General features: G+C 48.7%; 1 protein-coding gene across 2 annotated transcripts in view; it reads right to left on the reverse strand.

The window, feature by feature from the left end:
* The window catches only part of LOC144093896 (nephrin-like), a 195,787-nt gene that overhangs the window by 2,680 nt on the left and 176,472 nt on the right, over nt 1-16,635 (reverse strand). Inside the window, exons 11-15 of one of the 2 annotated variants that reach the window (XM_077627644.1) lie at nt 9,389-9,524; nt 4,491-4,628; nt 3,747-3,822; nt 3,590-3,666; nt 1,684-1,867 (exon numbers count right to left, since the gene is read on the reverse strand). In XM_077627644.1, coding sequence (XP_077483770.1) covers nt 1,788-1,867; nt 3,590-3,666; nt 3,747-3,822; nt 4,491-4,628; nt 9,389-9,524 — 507 coding nt within the window. In that variant the 3' untranslated portion in view covers nt 1,684-1,787. The remainder of the gene's footprint in view (nt 1-1,683; nt 1,868-3,589; nt 3,667-3,746; nt 3,823-4,490; nt 4,629-9,388; nt 9,525-16,635) is intronic. The other variant, XM_077627643.1, reaches the window with a different exon arrangement.

Consider the following 16,635-nt stretch of genomic DNA (forward strand, 5'->3'; position numbering starts at 1 on the left):
GGGTTCGAATATTGCTCACGGCCAATTCTATTAACGCGACATTGTTAAGGGACTGTGTCAGCGGCAACCGCGGCCTCGACGGCGTTGGCGTGTCGAGAAAGCAGGTGGCCCACCTGCCACCTAAGTCACGTGACCTTTTGACGTCATGGAAATCTGCCCACTGGATTGTAAACGAACTGCCCACAGTGGTCGGTGACAGTTAAATTAATGATAGATCGCGAGAGGTCACTCGGGAAGAGCACCCTGGGTCTCATACGCTCCGCCGGTGGCTGTGTTTGAAACAGCCAACTGCAGTGGAAGTGGCCCATGGCTTAACCTCTATACCACTACGCCAGGAGTGGTATGAAGGCTTCCCGTTATCTATAAACCTAAAGTAGATAATGAACGATTCTGCATATAGGCAGTACCTAGCGAACAAAGAAGAATTACTTGCTCAGGAAGGATCTCTGATGCTATCGCCTCGCAGTCTTAAGGGTAAGTCAAGCGTTATTTGATGGTAAAGGAAAGAAGTGTCCGTGTCCGCGAAGTAATACCCAAAGAGGACCCCAGGGCACTGAAGGATGCCATTAACGCTATTGGGTTGATCAACGAGGGTTAAATTCGGCATTACTTTCTAAAGTCGCAACATCAGTCAGATATAAAACCACGTTCAGTGAGGACGTTGATCAGCATTTTGGTGCAGCGATAACGCAGCCGCAACCCGCCCTCTTGTATCTTGTTCTAAAAGCTAAGCAATTCAAAATCCAGCTTTTAACAACGTCATACGGTCAGTGTTAGAAATCGGTCCCCGCGCATTACAACAGTATGTTCATGTAACCGCGGCTATCATTAGTAGACAACTCCACTAGTTTGAGTTCAAGCCTTTTCTTCTGTTTTTATTTTCATAAATATACACAATCAGGTATTTGCTATTGACAGTAGAAATACAGTGTATGTTTAAGTTTTGCTAGAACTGAAAAAAAAAACTAAACAACTTCAGTATTTTGAAATACGGCGCTTAAAGCACGGCAGTTTGGAACAATATAAAATTACGTTGACTTAATTACTGAGAGCATTTAAAGGCAACGGAACTCAAAATCGATACGACAGCATTAACTCATCTGAAGTTATTTACGTGAGCTTCTAAAACGTATTATTTATAGAATATTGGCGAAGTGCATAAAATAAATTCCAGATGTGAATTTAAGATGTTTCTTCAAGCGATCTAACAGGCCCAAAGCAGGCTAACCTTATCGATTTTTATGTTACCTAGTGAAAAGGTTGAGTAAACCTAAAGCTCAAAGCTCAAATATTTTATCTTTATTGGTCACTATTTATTTAAAAATTGACTGCCAAGAATATAACACAGGCTTTAGCAGCCCCTCGATAATTTTCTTCTTTTGAGCCTAACTTGTCTCGTGCAGATCACGAAACCTTAGCATTTTTCTGTTAGATTTAGGTGTGAGCCTCCAAGCTAGTTCCGTGCTGAAAAAGTTCAGAAATTTTTATCCAGATGACAAAGCGTCTCTCCAGTTCTAATGGACACTTGCACACACAACTTACGGCTTTTGAAAATGAAGTGAAGCTTGACACAATCATTACCATTACTCTTAGAGCTCCTTATCGCACTTATTCAAGCACGAGCACATGTCACCCATAGCGGGCTGTTGTGGTCAGAAGGCCAAAGAGACGGCGTCGCCTCACCAGTGGGAACATGGCCTGTCGGCGACGGTGCGGGCTCGCGGCGAGCGTCACTGCTGTACAACGACGGGGTGTGTGGGACGCTCGCGGCTCGGCCCCGTCGTGCATCACCGCTGCATGAAGGTGTTGATGACGCTCTGGTCCTGGTCCAGGGTCGCCATGCACAGCCCCTTGGCCGACACGAACGCTACGAAGAGAGCGAAGATCTCTCTTGGAGCGCTTATACAGTGTCACGTGTGCCTATAGACAGCGGCACTCTAGCATAACGCTCGGCGACTAAGTACGGCTTCAATAAAAGTATGCAATGCAATGGGCACTCGGTTTGGTGAGACGAAAGACATTTCTTTTTGGTCATGTGCACTCTATGTTACAAGACACTGCTTACGCCATGTGGCAATAGCCATGTTTAGTTCATTAGGAATTTTATCGTCCTCTCATCTCCTCTCAGGGGCAAGCGGGATTCCGAGGATGGAAAGATGTTCCACTGAACATCTTTTCACACACTTTTAGCTGAGTGATATTGGGCTGTTTTTCATGCATGCGCACGCCGATGCGGAAGATATGCAGGGAAAACGCGGAGTGGAGGAAGGTGATGATGCAAACCGTGGTTGTGGCTGAGGTACTTGCTCAGGATTGTGACATGGATGAGTCAACCTGACATAAATTCCGAGTCATCGCAACTTTAAGTAACTTTAAAGGGGCTCTGAAAGGGGCTCTAATAAAGTTTCAGTATGGCTGGAATGTTAAAGCACGCCTCTTCACGAACACTGTCCCGCAAGAAATTTTCTAAAGCGCTTTCTAGAAGCTAAGTTATCTGTGGTCAAAATTTGAATTTCAGCGCCTTCGCGCTTTTCCCTCTCCTCTCGTTACTTTTTGCACGCTGGAAGGTCGGCGCTCCTCCACCGACCCCACCTCCAGCGGAGAGCTTTCTGACCCGCCGGAGCTACGCGGCTAATTACTCGCGGCCTTGGTAGCTGCCTCACGTCTGAAAGAATCTAACCAGTAGCCACCTCTCAACATGCATACGTAGATTCGAGCGACGGAGGAGGGTGCGAGCATGAACAAGTCGCCGGGAAGGGCTCGCCAACTTTCCCACGTGTTTGTGGGTCCTCTGCTGCGCACAGTAGTGTATTACTTGGCTCAGGTTTTCATGAATATACAATGCAGCGGTTAAGCGAGGTGATGTGCTTTCCTCGCAAGGTGTTTCACAGCCCCTTTAAAGGGTCGGAGTGAGCCAGTGAGATCGTCGCCGCGGTCGCATATGAGCAGTAGTGTATGGCCTAAATTGTGGAAAATATATGAAGTATGTTTCCAAGAACAAAAAGAAAATTGTAATAACGAATGCGCAAAACAAACTACCAGGTAACGTTTGCGTGAATACTATAGCTTATTTGAAAAATGTGAAGACGACTGTTGCGCCTTCAATAAAAACATGCAAACACACACTATATCGCAGTCCCGTATGCTCGTGCAGCTTCCTCCCAGTTAAGACTCCGTACAAAGTGGCCTTGTTCGTGTAAAATAAAACCAGCGGCATCAAGCCCAACTTAAAGGAGCATCCCCCTACTAATAAAAAAAAAACTAATTCAGGTGACGACCGATGCATGCTTACTGCAGGAGGACGCTAGCTGAAGTCGACAGTGCACAAGAAATTGTAATTACATACTGGAGATTTCTTTTAAGTAGATTTGTTTTGTTTGGCAAAATTTCTTGTTTCCAGTAGGAGACAGAAGCAGTGCGAGAGAAGGTCACAAAGATCATACAAAATATGGCTGTAGTGGAGTTTGGAAACGAAGTGAGCGAGGTATTTTTATTTTTGTATATTCATTCTGTTAATGCTCAGTTGGTAAGTAATAATGTCACCACACTGAAAATTTTCGGTAATACGCACAGCGTAAGGCACACTTACTGTCCATCTCTGTTGTCTCATTTTTCGGCGACACTTGTATCCTGTCAACCACGTCAGGCGCCGGCGGTATCCAGGTCCTGGTGCACAAGCAATTCGTTGTTTGACACAAACTCCCTACGGTCGGCTAAGCTGTTAGATTTGTAGCTCAGGCTCTTACCTTTCTTCTGGGCTGGGCATCTTGCTCCCTGCAAGCCAAACCGCAGCAACATTCATACCTCCAGGCGAAGGAGCACCTACGCAACAATCACAGCCATAGCTGCGGTGTTGTTGGCATGCTAATCATGCCACAGAGTGATTTAACTCACCCAGCAAAAGTTGTTGGCCGACATCGATAAAGAAGAAAGAAATTTTGCTAATCCGAGGTTCGTGTTAAGATCTGACATTGATGACATTAGCGAAGGACAATATATTAAAGGATCACAATGTACGCTCTCTGGGTCGAAAGAACCAGATATATTTCTACTGAGTTACCATGAGCCTGCTAAAGCTTGGTCCAAACAACGGCCCATATATATTCAGCAACAACGGCATGAAATTAATGACTGCTCTTGAATCTGCTCTTAAACCCACAACACCTAAGCAGCTATCGTTAGAACAGAACCTGGGATATTATCTAAAGCAAACAATCAAATCTGGCCCTCTTGCCCTTCTCTATTAGCGTTCCGCACTAAATCCTATTGAATCGATACAGCTAAACGTTGAGTACAGATACTCAGTTTCGGCCAGGAGTTTGGTTAGCACTCGCTCGAACGCACGACGCCAAAACCCACAAACCTCAGCATACAGAAAACTAAGACGGCGTTTTAAGACAACCCGACTGGTCTAGCTTAAAGCATTTCACAGAACAGCATCAACCGTTCGTATTTGCAATCATAAATAGAATGTTGTCTGCTGTTTTCACCGTTTGCGTCCTTGTGGAAGCTGTGCCTGCTCCAGAGACGCACCGCGGCCACCACCACAAACGCGAGTAGCGCGAAGCCCAGCACCAGGGCCATGAGAACGGCCAGCACCGGGCTGAACTTGATCTGCCACGAGGCGTCTGCGAAGGAAATGCACAAGCCGCATTAGGGCGGTGGTCACGAAATAAGGTAAGCAGCAGTGCCCATTCGAGGGTGGCCCAGTGCACTGCAAAGACTATCGAAATGCCAGTCACGCCGCGCGCTTACAGTAACGCTGTGCTCTCCACCTCCATTCCCGTTCTTTTGACGACATGCCTTTGTGCACGGTTTCAACCAACATCGAATATACTTCCAAATCCGTAGTTCTCGGCCCATGACGTCATAAGGCAGAAGCGGCTGCGCGACGTCGGCATGCGCCCACGAGTATGTGAACTCGAAATATCCGTATGGCTCGGGCGCGGATCAGTATGCAAACGGGGCGGCTATTATGATAGCCCGCTTTTCTGATCACTTGCCTCTTCATGTAAAACCTGTCAATCCGTGCATCCACCTACCACGGGCGCTTCTGGTAATAGCGTGCACCACGTGGCCGGCGGGAGCGCTTAGGCCTTCAATCCGAGTCTGTGTTGCGGGCACTTGCCTCCCCCTCGTGACGTCACGGAGCGAGTACTATGGCCTTGAAAGTCTAGTTGATGTTGCTTTTACCATTAACACTCCCACACAGATCTCCACTAGGGGGCTGAGTGGCCAACTGGGCGCCAAGCGTGAAGTCACCGGAAGTGAGCGGCCTTGTCCCGGAAGCAACATTTTGCAGAGCCTGCAATGGGACGTCTGCGGGATCTTTAATTTCAGTTTCGTTTCGTTCAATTTATATTTCGTATTTTTCTCGTTCTCGCCGTTTTCCACTGCAATGACGGCGTACCTGTTGCGCCGTTAGCTTCTCGAGAAGACCACAGTAGTCTTAGGGAGAGACGTTTGAAGAAGGGTCCTTGGCTGCGCTACGGGACGACACTATAGCTGACGACAGGACGACGCTAGATGCAAAACGCACGGAACATTCTCTGCTGGGATTTGTGTCGTCCTGTTGAGCAACAAAAAACACTTCCAAGAGTATGAGCCAGCAATCCTGGCTAGCATAAAGTGTTGATAAGTGTTTGATATTCTGTGCTATATAAGGGAACCCGATTATGTTGCAGCCACCAAAATAGCGTCGCCATAGCAGGACTTTATTGTGAAGCACGTTCCCGCACTGTAAGGCCCACTTATTTCATCGGTGCGTTATTCCATCAGTAGAAAGAAATAAGCGAGGACCTTCACCCCAGGCCGCCGACTGTGCTGTGACCACATTAACGAGGTGTGTTTCGATTGAACCAGAACGAGGATGCGGATACTGCCTTATGCGGCGGCGACAGGTTCACATCAGCGCCTGCAAGATGTTTGCTCTGTCTTTTCCAATGGAGGGTATCAGGTACTGTTTCGTATTGCACCAACTAAAGTATTATGCCTGCATGGGATTTATTCGCGATCCTTGGTGCAGTCGACTTACAACAACACTTGTCCTCCGTTCCCCTTTCTCGTCGGTAATTCCTCTCGAGCTGTTTACCTATGGTTATGCTAATGAGGTGAATAATAATTTTAATAATTAGTTTTGGGGGAAAAGAAATGGCGCAGTATCTGTCTCATATATCGTTGGACACCTGAACCGCGCTGTAAGGGAAGGGATAAGAGAGGGAGTGAAAGAAGAAAGGAAGAAAGGTGCCGTAGTGGAGGGCTCCGGAATAATTTCGACCACCTGGAGATCTTTAACGTGCACTAACATCGCACAGCACACGGGCGCCTTAGCGTTTTTCCTCCATTAAAGCGCAGCCGCCGCGGTCAGGTTCGAACCAGGGAACTCCGGATCAGTAGTCGAGCGCCCTAACCACTGAGCCACCGCGGCGGGCCTAATGAGGTGCCCGAAAATCATTTTACGTACTTATTGCAGGTGGTTTTATATAAACGTGAAAGCACTATGGGGCCAGGTCAAAAGCACGTGTGGCAGACAATTTATCCCGTAAAGCAATGAACGCCTTCACCCACCATCCACACGATGAGACCACGGCTGCTGGAACCCAAAACTACCACTCTATACTTACTGGAACGGCAGTTCGAGGGACGGGTGTCTGGATATGCGTCTTCGTTAGCCTCTTCTTTTTTACGCTGAAATTTGGTTTTAAAATGAATTCAGCCCACGGGTCATTCTATTCAGTCACACTCTGAAAGCAAGAATGTAGAGTCGGGGAGAAGAGTGCCTGTACCACGTGACCCGCAAATGAAGCCGATAGCTCTATTATTAGCCGCCGTTTGTAGACGACACTTGTGGAGGTTAAAGTCAAGGTCTCTCACCTCCGCAAGTGCGGACTCAGCTGGCAGCTAATTATAGAGCTATCGGTTTCGTTTGAGGATCAGGCGGTCTAGAGACTTTTGTCTCCGACTGTGCGCACCTCTTTACGCCACGGAGTGTAACCTGTTTGGCTATTTTCCCCAGTTTCCAGTGAATTACGGGATTCTTCAAACGATGCTCACATTTCTAGAGTTCAGGTTTCTTATTCCTTTGATAGAACAGCAGAGATTGCCCTAGAACAACGCAAAATACTTTGAGCGAAAGGACGAAAGACTGCATTGAAAAGCACAGCAGGCACTCGACTCCTAAAGAAAGCCGTTCAACTTCCAGTGGCTTCACACGCTCTTGACTCGGATTGCGGGAATGCGCCATCCAGCCTCCTAGTGGAGATCATTGCCGCAGACACGTTAGGTGCGATTAATGCTCCTCTATTTCTTATAGGTAGCGATAACCACACGCGCGCCCTCTTGGGGGTTCCAGGGAGTATCGCTAGCAGGCGACGCGCGACAGGCCAGTTCCTCTATAGGGCGCATAGGCTCTGTGATATCTGTGAATATATTGATTGTTATACCGAAATCTTACAATATATGAAAAAAAGCTGCGTTCATAAACTTTTTCCCGTTCAAAAATGCTTTTGTCCAGAATTGTTAGCTGTGCCACTTCCTTTGTTCAGGAGTGATATAATGCTCGTCTTTGTTAAGAAACGCGAGAGCCAACGCAATTTAAGCGGACCCTAGTATACGATAAAATAAATGACTCCTAGCATCGACTTCACTGATCGATTATGTCTACAAAACACACTTGGAGCTGACCCATCTTATTGCACGTCCGGACAACACATTTCAGTAGATTGATCGCCTACCCAGTCAAGCGACTTGATTTAAGTAGGCACCTGATGAATAATTTATGAACTTCATTCATTTACCATATCGGCGCTCATCTTATGTCAGCAAAACATTTTCATATGCCCTTAATGTGAAAACTCAGAACAGAGATTTACGCTAGCTTTGTTATGCTGCGATGTAAGTGCTCGATAGCATGGCAGCCACTGCGGCACTAATTACCTCACAGCCATTTCGCAACATTTGTTGCTCAAATTTTGCGCGCTGTTTCTCCGTTCTCTCCATCAATACCTGTGGCGCCATCTGTCTGGGCTATTATGCAACCACTTCAATGGTATAAAATAAGATCGGACAGAGGCACCGACCGGGAATTCAGCAACCCTCCTATTGATTGTCGGGATTAAATATTCACGAGACAAAGAAAATGCTGCTCTCTGCCTGGAAAAATAAATTTTCCAGGCCAGCCTCCGAGGCAAAACATAGTTCGGAGCGAACAGCTTTTTGCTAAGCCAGAAAGTCCAGAGAGGATCAATCCTCCCACTCCCCGCCCTTCGCTTTTGACGCAATCGATGTGAGGTTGCCTTCTATATATGCTGCAGCCTATAGTCTTTAGATGAGCGAACTAGCCCTCTTCGAGAAAAGAGGCTGGAGAAAGAGCACGCCTACTCTTTCTTATCAAAAGTAAGTATGTAAAAAAATAGAAGTATCGTGCTGCCACACGCGGCAGAAATAATTTGTGATGAAGGCACCTGTTGGCCCTTGAACCTGGTTACACCCAAAGCAGGAGAGGATGGACAATAAAACTTTGCGCCGGATAGATGGCGTTTCGCTTGGTTTAAAAGTAGAGTCTCTTTTAAAACTAACCATGGAGTCGTATGGCGTACTCTAGTACAGCAGTGAACTTGACGAGGTCTTACGGTTGTGCGGGGTGCCCTTTCTGCTCTTGCCCTCCCTCTTCGAGAAAAACCGACTGACAGATATGCGGCGAAAGCTTGCAGGCAGTACTCAAGCTCCGAGCACATGGTGTGACATATATTCGCGTTTTGTGCGTTGTCTACCATGGCAGTCGATGGCTCCTGAACATGGCTTGGGCCTTGGAGCACTCACACTCTGTCCCTGAAGACGCCCTTAAGAGAAACGAACTCTGCAGTTGTCTCAAATGCCGAGCCTGTGGATATCTGTCTATGCCTGACCACTGACTACCGATCGAAACTGGCTGGGATCGAGGCTTCTAGCGGATTGCGAAGCATCAGCCCCGCCCACTTCTCAGTGCGTGCTCTGGCTACGGCTTGTTCGCAGTCGTTGCGCAAGGCTTGCAGTTGCGCAGCTATCTGCGGCGAGCTCGCCACTCACGCCTCACTTCTTTCCTCCGAGACTCCCCACGTGACGCGCGCCACGGTTCCCACCCGCTCAACGAGCGAGTTTGCGTGAGGTGCTTCTACCAGATTGATGCTAACAGCTACATCTACAGTGCTAACAGATGGGTTTATTCTCCGAATTTTCTTATAGCTCGCGAAAGTGGCACTTCAGCAATACTAACATGCGTGTAGTAAGGTGATATGCGTACGTAAAGAACTCGCTAAATTCTTCTGCCTGCGTTTACTTATTCTTCCAAAATATAAGCACAAGACGACAACAGAGATTGATTGACGGGGGGGGGGGGGGGATCGCTTACCGGGTCCCTGGTGGAGGAGGCTTTCGGCGGCGGCGGGCAGCGTGGCGGCCGTCAGCAGCACCGGGGGACTGCGGCCCTTCCCGTTAGCCGCGTACACCACCAGCACGAACTCGCTGCCAGAGGGCAGGTCCGACACCTGCGCAGTGGGCGCCGGCACCAGGACATCAGTTCGCCTTTTTTTTTCCCGCATGCACTGCAATTGACTCCTATATATAAGACCGTCTGGATTGGAATGGTCGCCATCGTTGAGGGAATGTCAATGAGAGACGATTGGCAGAACTAAAACTCGGCCGATTTGGGCGTGAAATTTACCAAGCACTTGTTTTGTGTTCGCATCAGTTTGATCTGTTGACGTAGCGAGTGACACAAATGCTGTAGCCAGTGAAGGGATATAACTAAGGCGTGTTTTTAGTAAATGGCTCGACTGCTGGCCAATAACGTTATGAGCACTACTCTAACCAGACAGTCTGTGAATTACGAACTTCACTTAGATAATAAACATGCGTTATGTCAATTGAACTGTATTTTTAGTATCTTGGCCATTCGTCATTACCTTAAAGGCGTGGGGACACAAATTTTTTTTATTGTGCTTTCTTTTTTTAATAACGCATATTGGGGTTTTTCTTTTACGTAGTTTCGGTTTCGGTTTTTACAGCCAAACTTCACATTTGAAGACGCAGCTGGAACTGTAATAAGGATGCTTTCATGCTAGTAAGGTTACTTTCATGTGTACTGTCGCCCTTCCGCGTGTCCTCGGGCTTGTAATATTTCGTCTATTTCTAAAATAGAGTAGTAATCCACTCAAGGAGTTGCGGAAAGGACCTGCGCATTCTGTACCAGCATTTGTGTGAAGCAAGAAAGCATGCCTTTTTTCGGCGTTTGTGTTTCTTTTAATGTTTTCTGACTAGCTTCCATAGACATGTATCTCATGTGTCAATACCCTGCTTGTGTACACAAGCCATACAACCGCAAGTAATAACTTGTTGAGCTTCAACGGCTGTTAGAAACATGGGTTCAGTCCAAAGCGGTTGCCCGTTGCGACTGCAGCACCTCTTCGAAAAGACAATGATAACTTATTGTATTGTGGTAACTGTACTGAGCACCTTAAAAAAGCTACGTGAAAAAATTAGCTTCCATATAACATTTTCTGCAGTGCTCGGAATCCGAAAATATTTTACGCCACCTGCTGTTATTGCGGTCTCCACTCACCGCGCACTTCAGAGGACTTACTCATCATTCTCATATCTCAGTACTTTCACCATATGTCTTGCTGACTTATCGCAACCTTTACACCTCTAACACCCAGATCGGTTGAAAGTAGATAAACATATTTTCGGCAAGCATTGCGTTTCTTCCGTTTGTTAGGGTTGACAAATTACGAAACGCAAAAACCAGTATTCATAACCGAAGCAGAAAGCATAACGAGATTGTGTTTTTCGTTGCAGGTTCTTACGTGGTGCTTGATATTGTTCGCTTTGACTGCATCATTGGAACACTTTAGTCCCCAAAATCAAATTGATAGTGACTGCTCTTGCAAAACAGGAAACTGGAAATAATATGTGCTCGTCGTCTTTTAGAACAGGTATCTTTAGAATAGCGTCCTGTTTCTAGCAGGGAAAGCTATTACTAACTGCTGAGATCAAGAACAATATTAGTGCTGCTAGTGTTTCTTTACTATAACAGAAATACGCATAACAAATTTCAACATGTGCAAAAGCAACTCTGCTTTGAACTTTTTGTTTCCAAATTTTATCCTAAATGTTATGAACAGACAATTAGACAGTTATGTGGAATAAAGCAGAACTTAAATTTGTTAAGGACACCTCCGCACACAAACGCATCAACGTCGAATATTGGCATATTTTTTTCTATAAGTGAGATTTTTGAATATCTGAACCAACGATTGCAAGTAGTGGATGTTATTTTTTTCTGTACAAAGCAATAGTTATGGAGAGCAGGCAGAGTTTTTCCTGAAAAATGTGATGAAAAACGTCTTCTTATTCGTGTTGCTATTAGTCATGAAGCTTTCAAAGCTAATCAGTGCGACACGGGCTGGTTCGAAGCATCTAAACCATTAGTACTAAAGCATATAAACAATCGAGGCACGCTATGGCGACTAACGATTCATTCCGCTTGCAGACGCTTGAAGAGATTACATGAGCTTTATGGGCAACTTGATTACGAGGAAAAAAAAAACATGAACGGCTGATTAGGTCCAGCCTTTGTCCCGTCGGCCCTCCATTATGTGGAGCCTAGCGACGAAGTAAAAGCATGGTGATAAGGGTAGCCATCAGCCAGGAGATCAGCCTTGCAGTATTTCAATACTCATATTTTGTTTGAAAAACATAGTAACCGTTCATTATGACCACTTAATAAATACGGCGCTTGGGTACATACATGAATGCATGGTACCTAGACGCATTACTAAACATTCCTCAAAATAGGAGATTGACTCCGCTAGCACGGGCTCGCGAATACAGAGCGGTTCAAATTGAATGCGCAGTACGCAAATTCGATGCCTCGGCAAAAGTCTCTGCAAGCAGTAGGCCTGGTTACTGCACGGGATCAGTGCAGTCTGTAGATAAGAGGAGCTTGAAAAGAATGGAAACATTATCTAGCTTCTGCGAAACCGGCGAGTGGCTGGTGAGCTAATTGAAAGAGCACCCAGAAAAACTCAGGGGCGGGGGGGGGGGGGGGGGGGCACTTTGTAGACCTAAAGTGCGGTGAGGCGAAACTCTTTAGCGCAGTGTTCCTGCTTGGGTCGCTGATGTGTGGTTAAGGTGTTGATTAAGTACACAGTTCTTCGTGAAACTTAAATGCTGGAGACACTGGAGGGCGTTTGGGAGGCATCCGTCTGATTCGCCGCCTTTCTGCGAACACTCTCCGGCGTCCTAGACAATGAGAACTACATATGCGTTGGCAGGAAGTAGCGTAATCGTTAGAGAGCTCAGCTGCGGTACGGCAGGATGGTGTCTCGAATCGCATCGTGCGCAAGGATTTTTTTTCTTATCGAGTTGCTGGACGCAACGCCGGACGGACGGACGGATGGACAGACAGACAGTCAGACAGATAATCCGACGGACGGCCGGACGGACAGACAGACAGATAAACCGACGGACAGACCGACGGACGGAAGGACGGACAGACAGACCGACGGACGGACGGATGGACGGACGACCAGACAGACCGACGGACGGACGGACAGACCGACGGACGGACGGACGGGAGAATGAGCCATTAAAGGCTTTCACCTGCCATCAAACCACTGCTTTTTGTCTGCTTGTCCTGCCTCCTGTGGGAATCACCGCTTAGGCCTGTGCAACCGGCACGACGCTCTTCGAATCCCAAGAAACCAACCTACATCTTAAGTATCCTTTTTTAATGCTCTCGTTAACGCAATTTTTAACCTCTTATTGGAAAGGAAAAGAGGACATTAGTGGCAAGATATCTTTGCGACGTCGTAAACGGTACTAAGAGTTGACAAGAACAAGATATAGAGCAGCAAAGGTTGGCTCTGGGGCCGTTTCACTCCTGTATCAAACTGTCCCATCCAAACGAATAATCATATGTAAACAACAGTACAGCCATCCGATGTTTTGTAGCGATAGCTACATTACGCGGTAGCATTTCGAACCTTCAGCGTGGCGGCGCCGTGGCGGCAACTCGCGCAACCCGCGCAGGCAACTCGGTGACCCGAGACACATGCCCGGACCTCACCTTCGCTCGCAACGTAAGACACGCAGACTGGATCAACACCGAGGATACCCTCGGCGGCGACCACTGCATCCTCAACACCACTGTTTATACACGCCCCCTAAAGCGCCCCACCACACAAGCACGCATCCCCAATTGGACCACCTTTGGCCAAAATTTCCCATCCGACGCCAACATAAACGTCACAGTGCAGGGCTACACGAACTGGTCCCGTGCAGTCATATCTCACCTTCGCTCCCATGAGAAGCAGATACAGCTCACAGAGGTGGTCACGGACGGGGACAACCACATCCTCCACCTCTGGGAAGCGTGCCGCGGCCTTACGCGCAGCTGGAAGCGCCAGAGACACAAGAAGCTCAAAGCGCGCATTGCGGACCTCACCCGGCAGGCAGCAGAGTACGCGGCCCAACTCGCTGACTCCAACTGGGTGGACCGATGCAACACGGCGGCAAGGCAAATGTCGAGCCGCAACACGTGGCGGCTCTTCCGAGCCCTCATCAACCCAACACAGACCAGCACAGAAACGCAGAAGCAACTACACAAAGTCATGCACTCATTCCAATGAAATACAACGCAGTTGGCACAGGCGCTCCGGGATCGCTACCTGTGCACAACTCAGGACGCCCGCAGATCGGCCTACTCCTACGCAGGCAGGCAAAACTGAGTTGGACAAGCCTTTCCAGCTTCACGATCTGCGGGCCAGTCTGAAAAAAATGAAGACGGGCACCGCGCCGGGCCGGACAAAGTCACCGTCAAACTTTTGTCGAACCTTCCTGATTCAGCGTACCAGTGCCTTTTAGAATACATCAATGCGATCTGGACGGGGGAAACCCCCCTTCCCATTCACTGGAAGACGGCCCTTGTCACCTTCATCCCGAAGGCCGGGAAACCGATCGACACGGACAACCTCCGCCCCATCTATCTCACCTCGTGTGTGTGCAAATTGATTGAGACGATGGTGCGCGATCGGCTCTCCGAATATATCGAACAACACAACAACTTCGCGGACACCATGTTCGGATTTTGCCAACACGGATCCGCACCGGATGTCCTGCTCCAACTCGACCGTGAAACCTGGAACCCCATCACACACCCCCAAAACGACAAAATTGTCCTCGCGCTCGACATAAAAGGAGCGTTCGACAACGTAACTCACGAGGTCATACTCTCACACTTGAGTCAAACTCTCTGCGGCACCAATACCTTCAATTACGTGAAACAAATTCTCACGGAAAGACTGTCCTACATACGAATACAGGACCAATAGCATGGACCTTTCCTGCTCGGCACGAGGGGGACTCCACAAGGCACGGTGTTGTCCCCTCTGCTATTCAACATAGCCATGATGCACCTACCTGCCCTGCTAGGTGCGGTCGAAGGGGTCCAGCACGCGCTGTACACCGACATCACCCGCTGGGCTACGGAAGGACGCCTAGGGGGCATGGAGACCAGCCTGCAAACGGCCGCCAGCATAGTGGACCGCTATGCCCGAGACTGTGGTCTGCAATGCTCCTCGCAGAAATCGGAATTCGTGCATATGCGCCCCTCGCGCACATGCTCGACACAAATCCATCTCTCCTTGCAAAGCGGTCCCATTCACGAATCCAAGGAAATCAGCCCTCGGACTCTTCATACAGAACCAGCGACGCTGTGACACGACACCTGCCAAGCTCTGGCTGGTGGGGAACCAGGTGGGCCGCATGGTCCGCCGGGTTTCCAACAAGCGCGGTGGGTTACGATACAAAGACGCCTTGCGGCTGGCGAACGCATTCGTGACGAGTTATTCGACACCGTACCTCCACCTGCGGAAACAGCAAGAGGATGCCCTTGAGGTCATCCTCTGCAAAATCATGAGCGCTGGTCTTTGAGCTTTCTACCTCTACCAGGCACCTCATGGCACTGGGGATGGTGAACACTTTCAGGGAGCTTCGGGAGGCCCACCTCAACAACCAATACACTCGTCTCACAAAGACAGGGTCGGGTCGCCGCTTTCTAGCCCGTCTTCACATCCAGCACACCCAATTCACAGAGGAGAGATGCCGCCTTCCCGTACACTGGAGACGCGCCCTCCACGTGCGGCCTCTCCCGACAAACATATCCAAAGATGACCGTAATGACAGGTGCCTGGCGCGGGCGGAAGCCTTGCACCGCCATTTTGGGAGCAAACCAGGAGTCTTCTACATGGACGCCTCTGGCCCTGCCAACAGAACCCATCCCTACCCCCTAACCCAAACCCCACAAGAGAGGACTGGGAGGCGACCCTGTCCGGCTGCTGCACCCTCGAGGCCCAAAGGGCCTTAACGCAGCCCGCCCGGGCTGCGGCAACCGCCAATGGGGTGCCTGACTAGGCATCCCACCTAGTGGTTGTAATGGCGTGACCCTTAAGGTAACGACCCCCAACACCTTTCTCTATGATTAATAAATGTTTTCACCACCACCCACCGTGGCGGTGGTGGCGCCGCCATGCTGTCACGTGGTTGGTAACGTGGTGCGGAACAGCTGCCGGCGGCGCGGTGCCGTGGCTGATCACGTGGTTCGTCACGTGGTCGCTCACGTGGCCAAGCTCCACTCAGCCAGCTATAGCTATCGCGTCACTCCAGGTTTAACCAACGATAAACCACCGCCAATTTTTTTAATGATATCATGGCAACGTCGACCAGACGGTCGTTCAGCGTCCCATTCAGGACTGCAGGGGCGAAACAGACGAGGGCACGCGCATGCTCACTGCGCGCTTCCCAATTGCAGCGTTGTGTGCTAGGCTGTTCTGCGGAGGAGACACAACCCCTGCCATTCGTATTCTCGCGTAATACGAGCAGCGGGGATTGCGTCATATTCGCAGAACAGCTGAGGAGATAAGACGACGCTGCAACTGGGAAGCGCGGTGTGCGCATGCGCGTGCTCTTGTCCATTTCTCCACTGCAGCCCTGCTCGAGATGTTCAGCAACCGTCTGGTCGATGTTGCCGTAATATTACTAAATAAATTGGTGAGCCGTACCAACAGTTTGTATGCGCTTGACGTCACGAGCGTCACACTTGATAGTATTGGTTTTAGCCAGACTTTCTATAATAAGTGCACTGGACAGAGCCCCACAACGCCTCTGAATCCCGATTCCCCCAAACAATCTCCCATGACGTCATTGGAAGCGACCTCTCGGTCGGCCCAAATGCTGAGCAATTTACCAATTTAGTTTCAGTGCGGGGTCGATACGTTGGCAGTCCCATTTCGTTCAGCTGAAGGGATCAACATCCGAGGTAACGGGAAAGCGATGCAGTTCCAATTTTTCTCGATAGCACTGCGACAATGAAAAAACCCCACGAAGTGCTGCCACAGACATGTTTCACTTCTGTCCCGCTGCAAGATAGCACGAGCTGAAGGGAAATTGCTTTCTCAGACATATTGTTTACTTTTATGGCCCACGCGAGCCAAAAAAGTAAAAAGAAACTGCGCTTCAAAGAACCGTCGGTAAGATGGAGAGCGAGACAAACACATTTACGACGACATATACAAGAAGAGTGGGCTACCGGACGACAAC

This window comes from Amblyomma americanum, chromosome 6 (assembly GCF_052857255.1).
Source record: "Amblyomma americanum isolate KBUSLIRL-KWMA chromosome 6, ASM5285725v1, whole genome shotgun sequence".
NCBI lineage: Eukaryota > Metazoa > Arthropoda > Arachnida > Ixodida > Ixodidae > Amblyomma > Amblyomma americanum.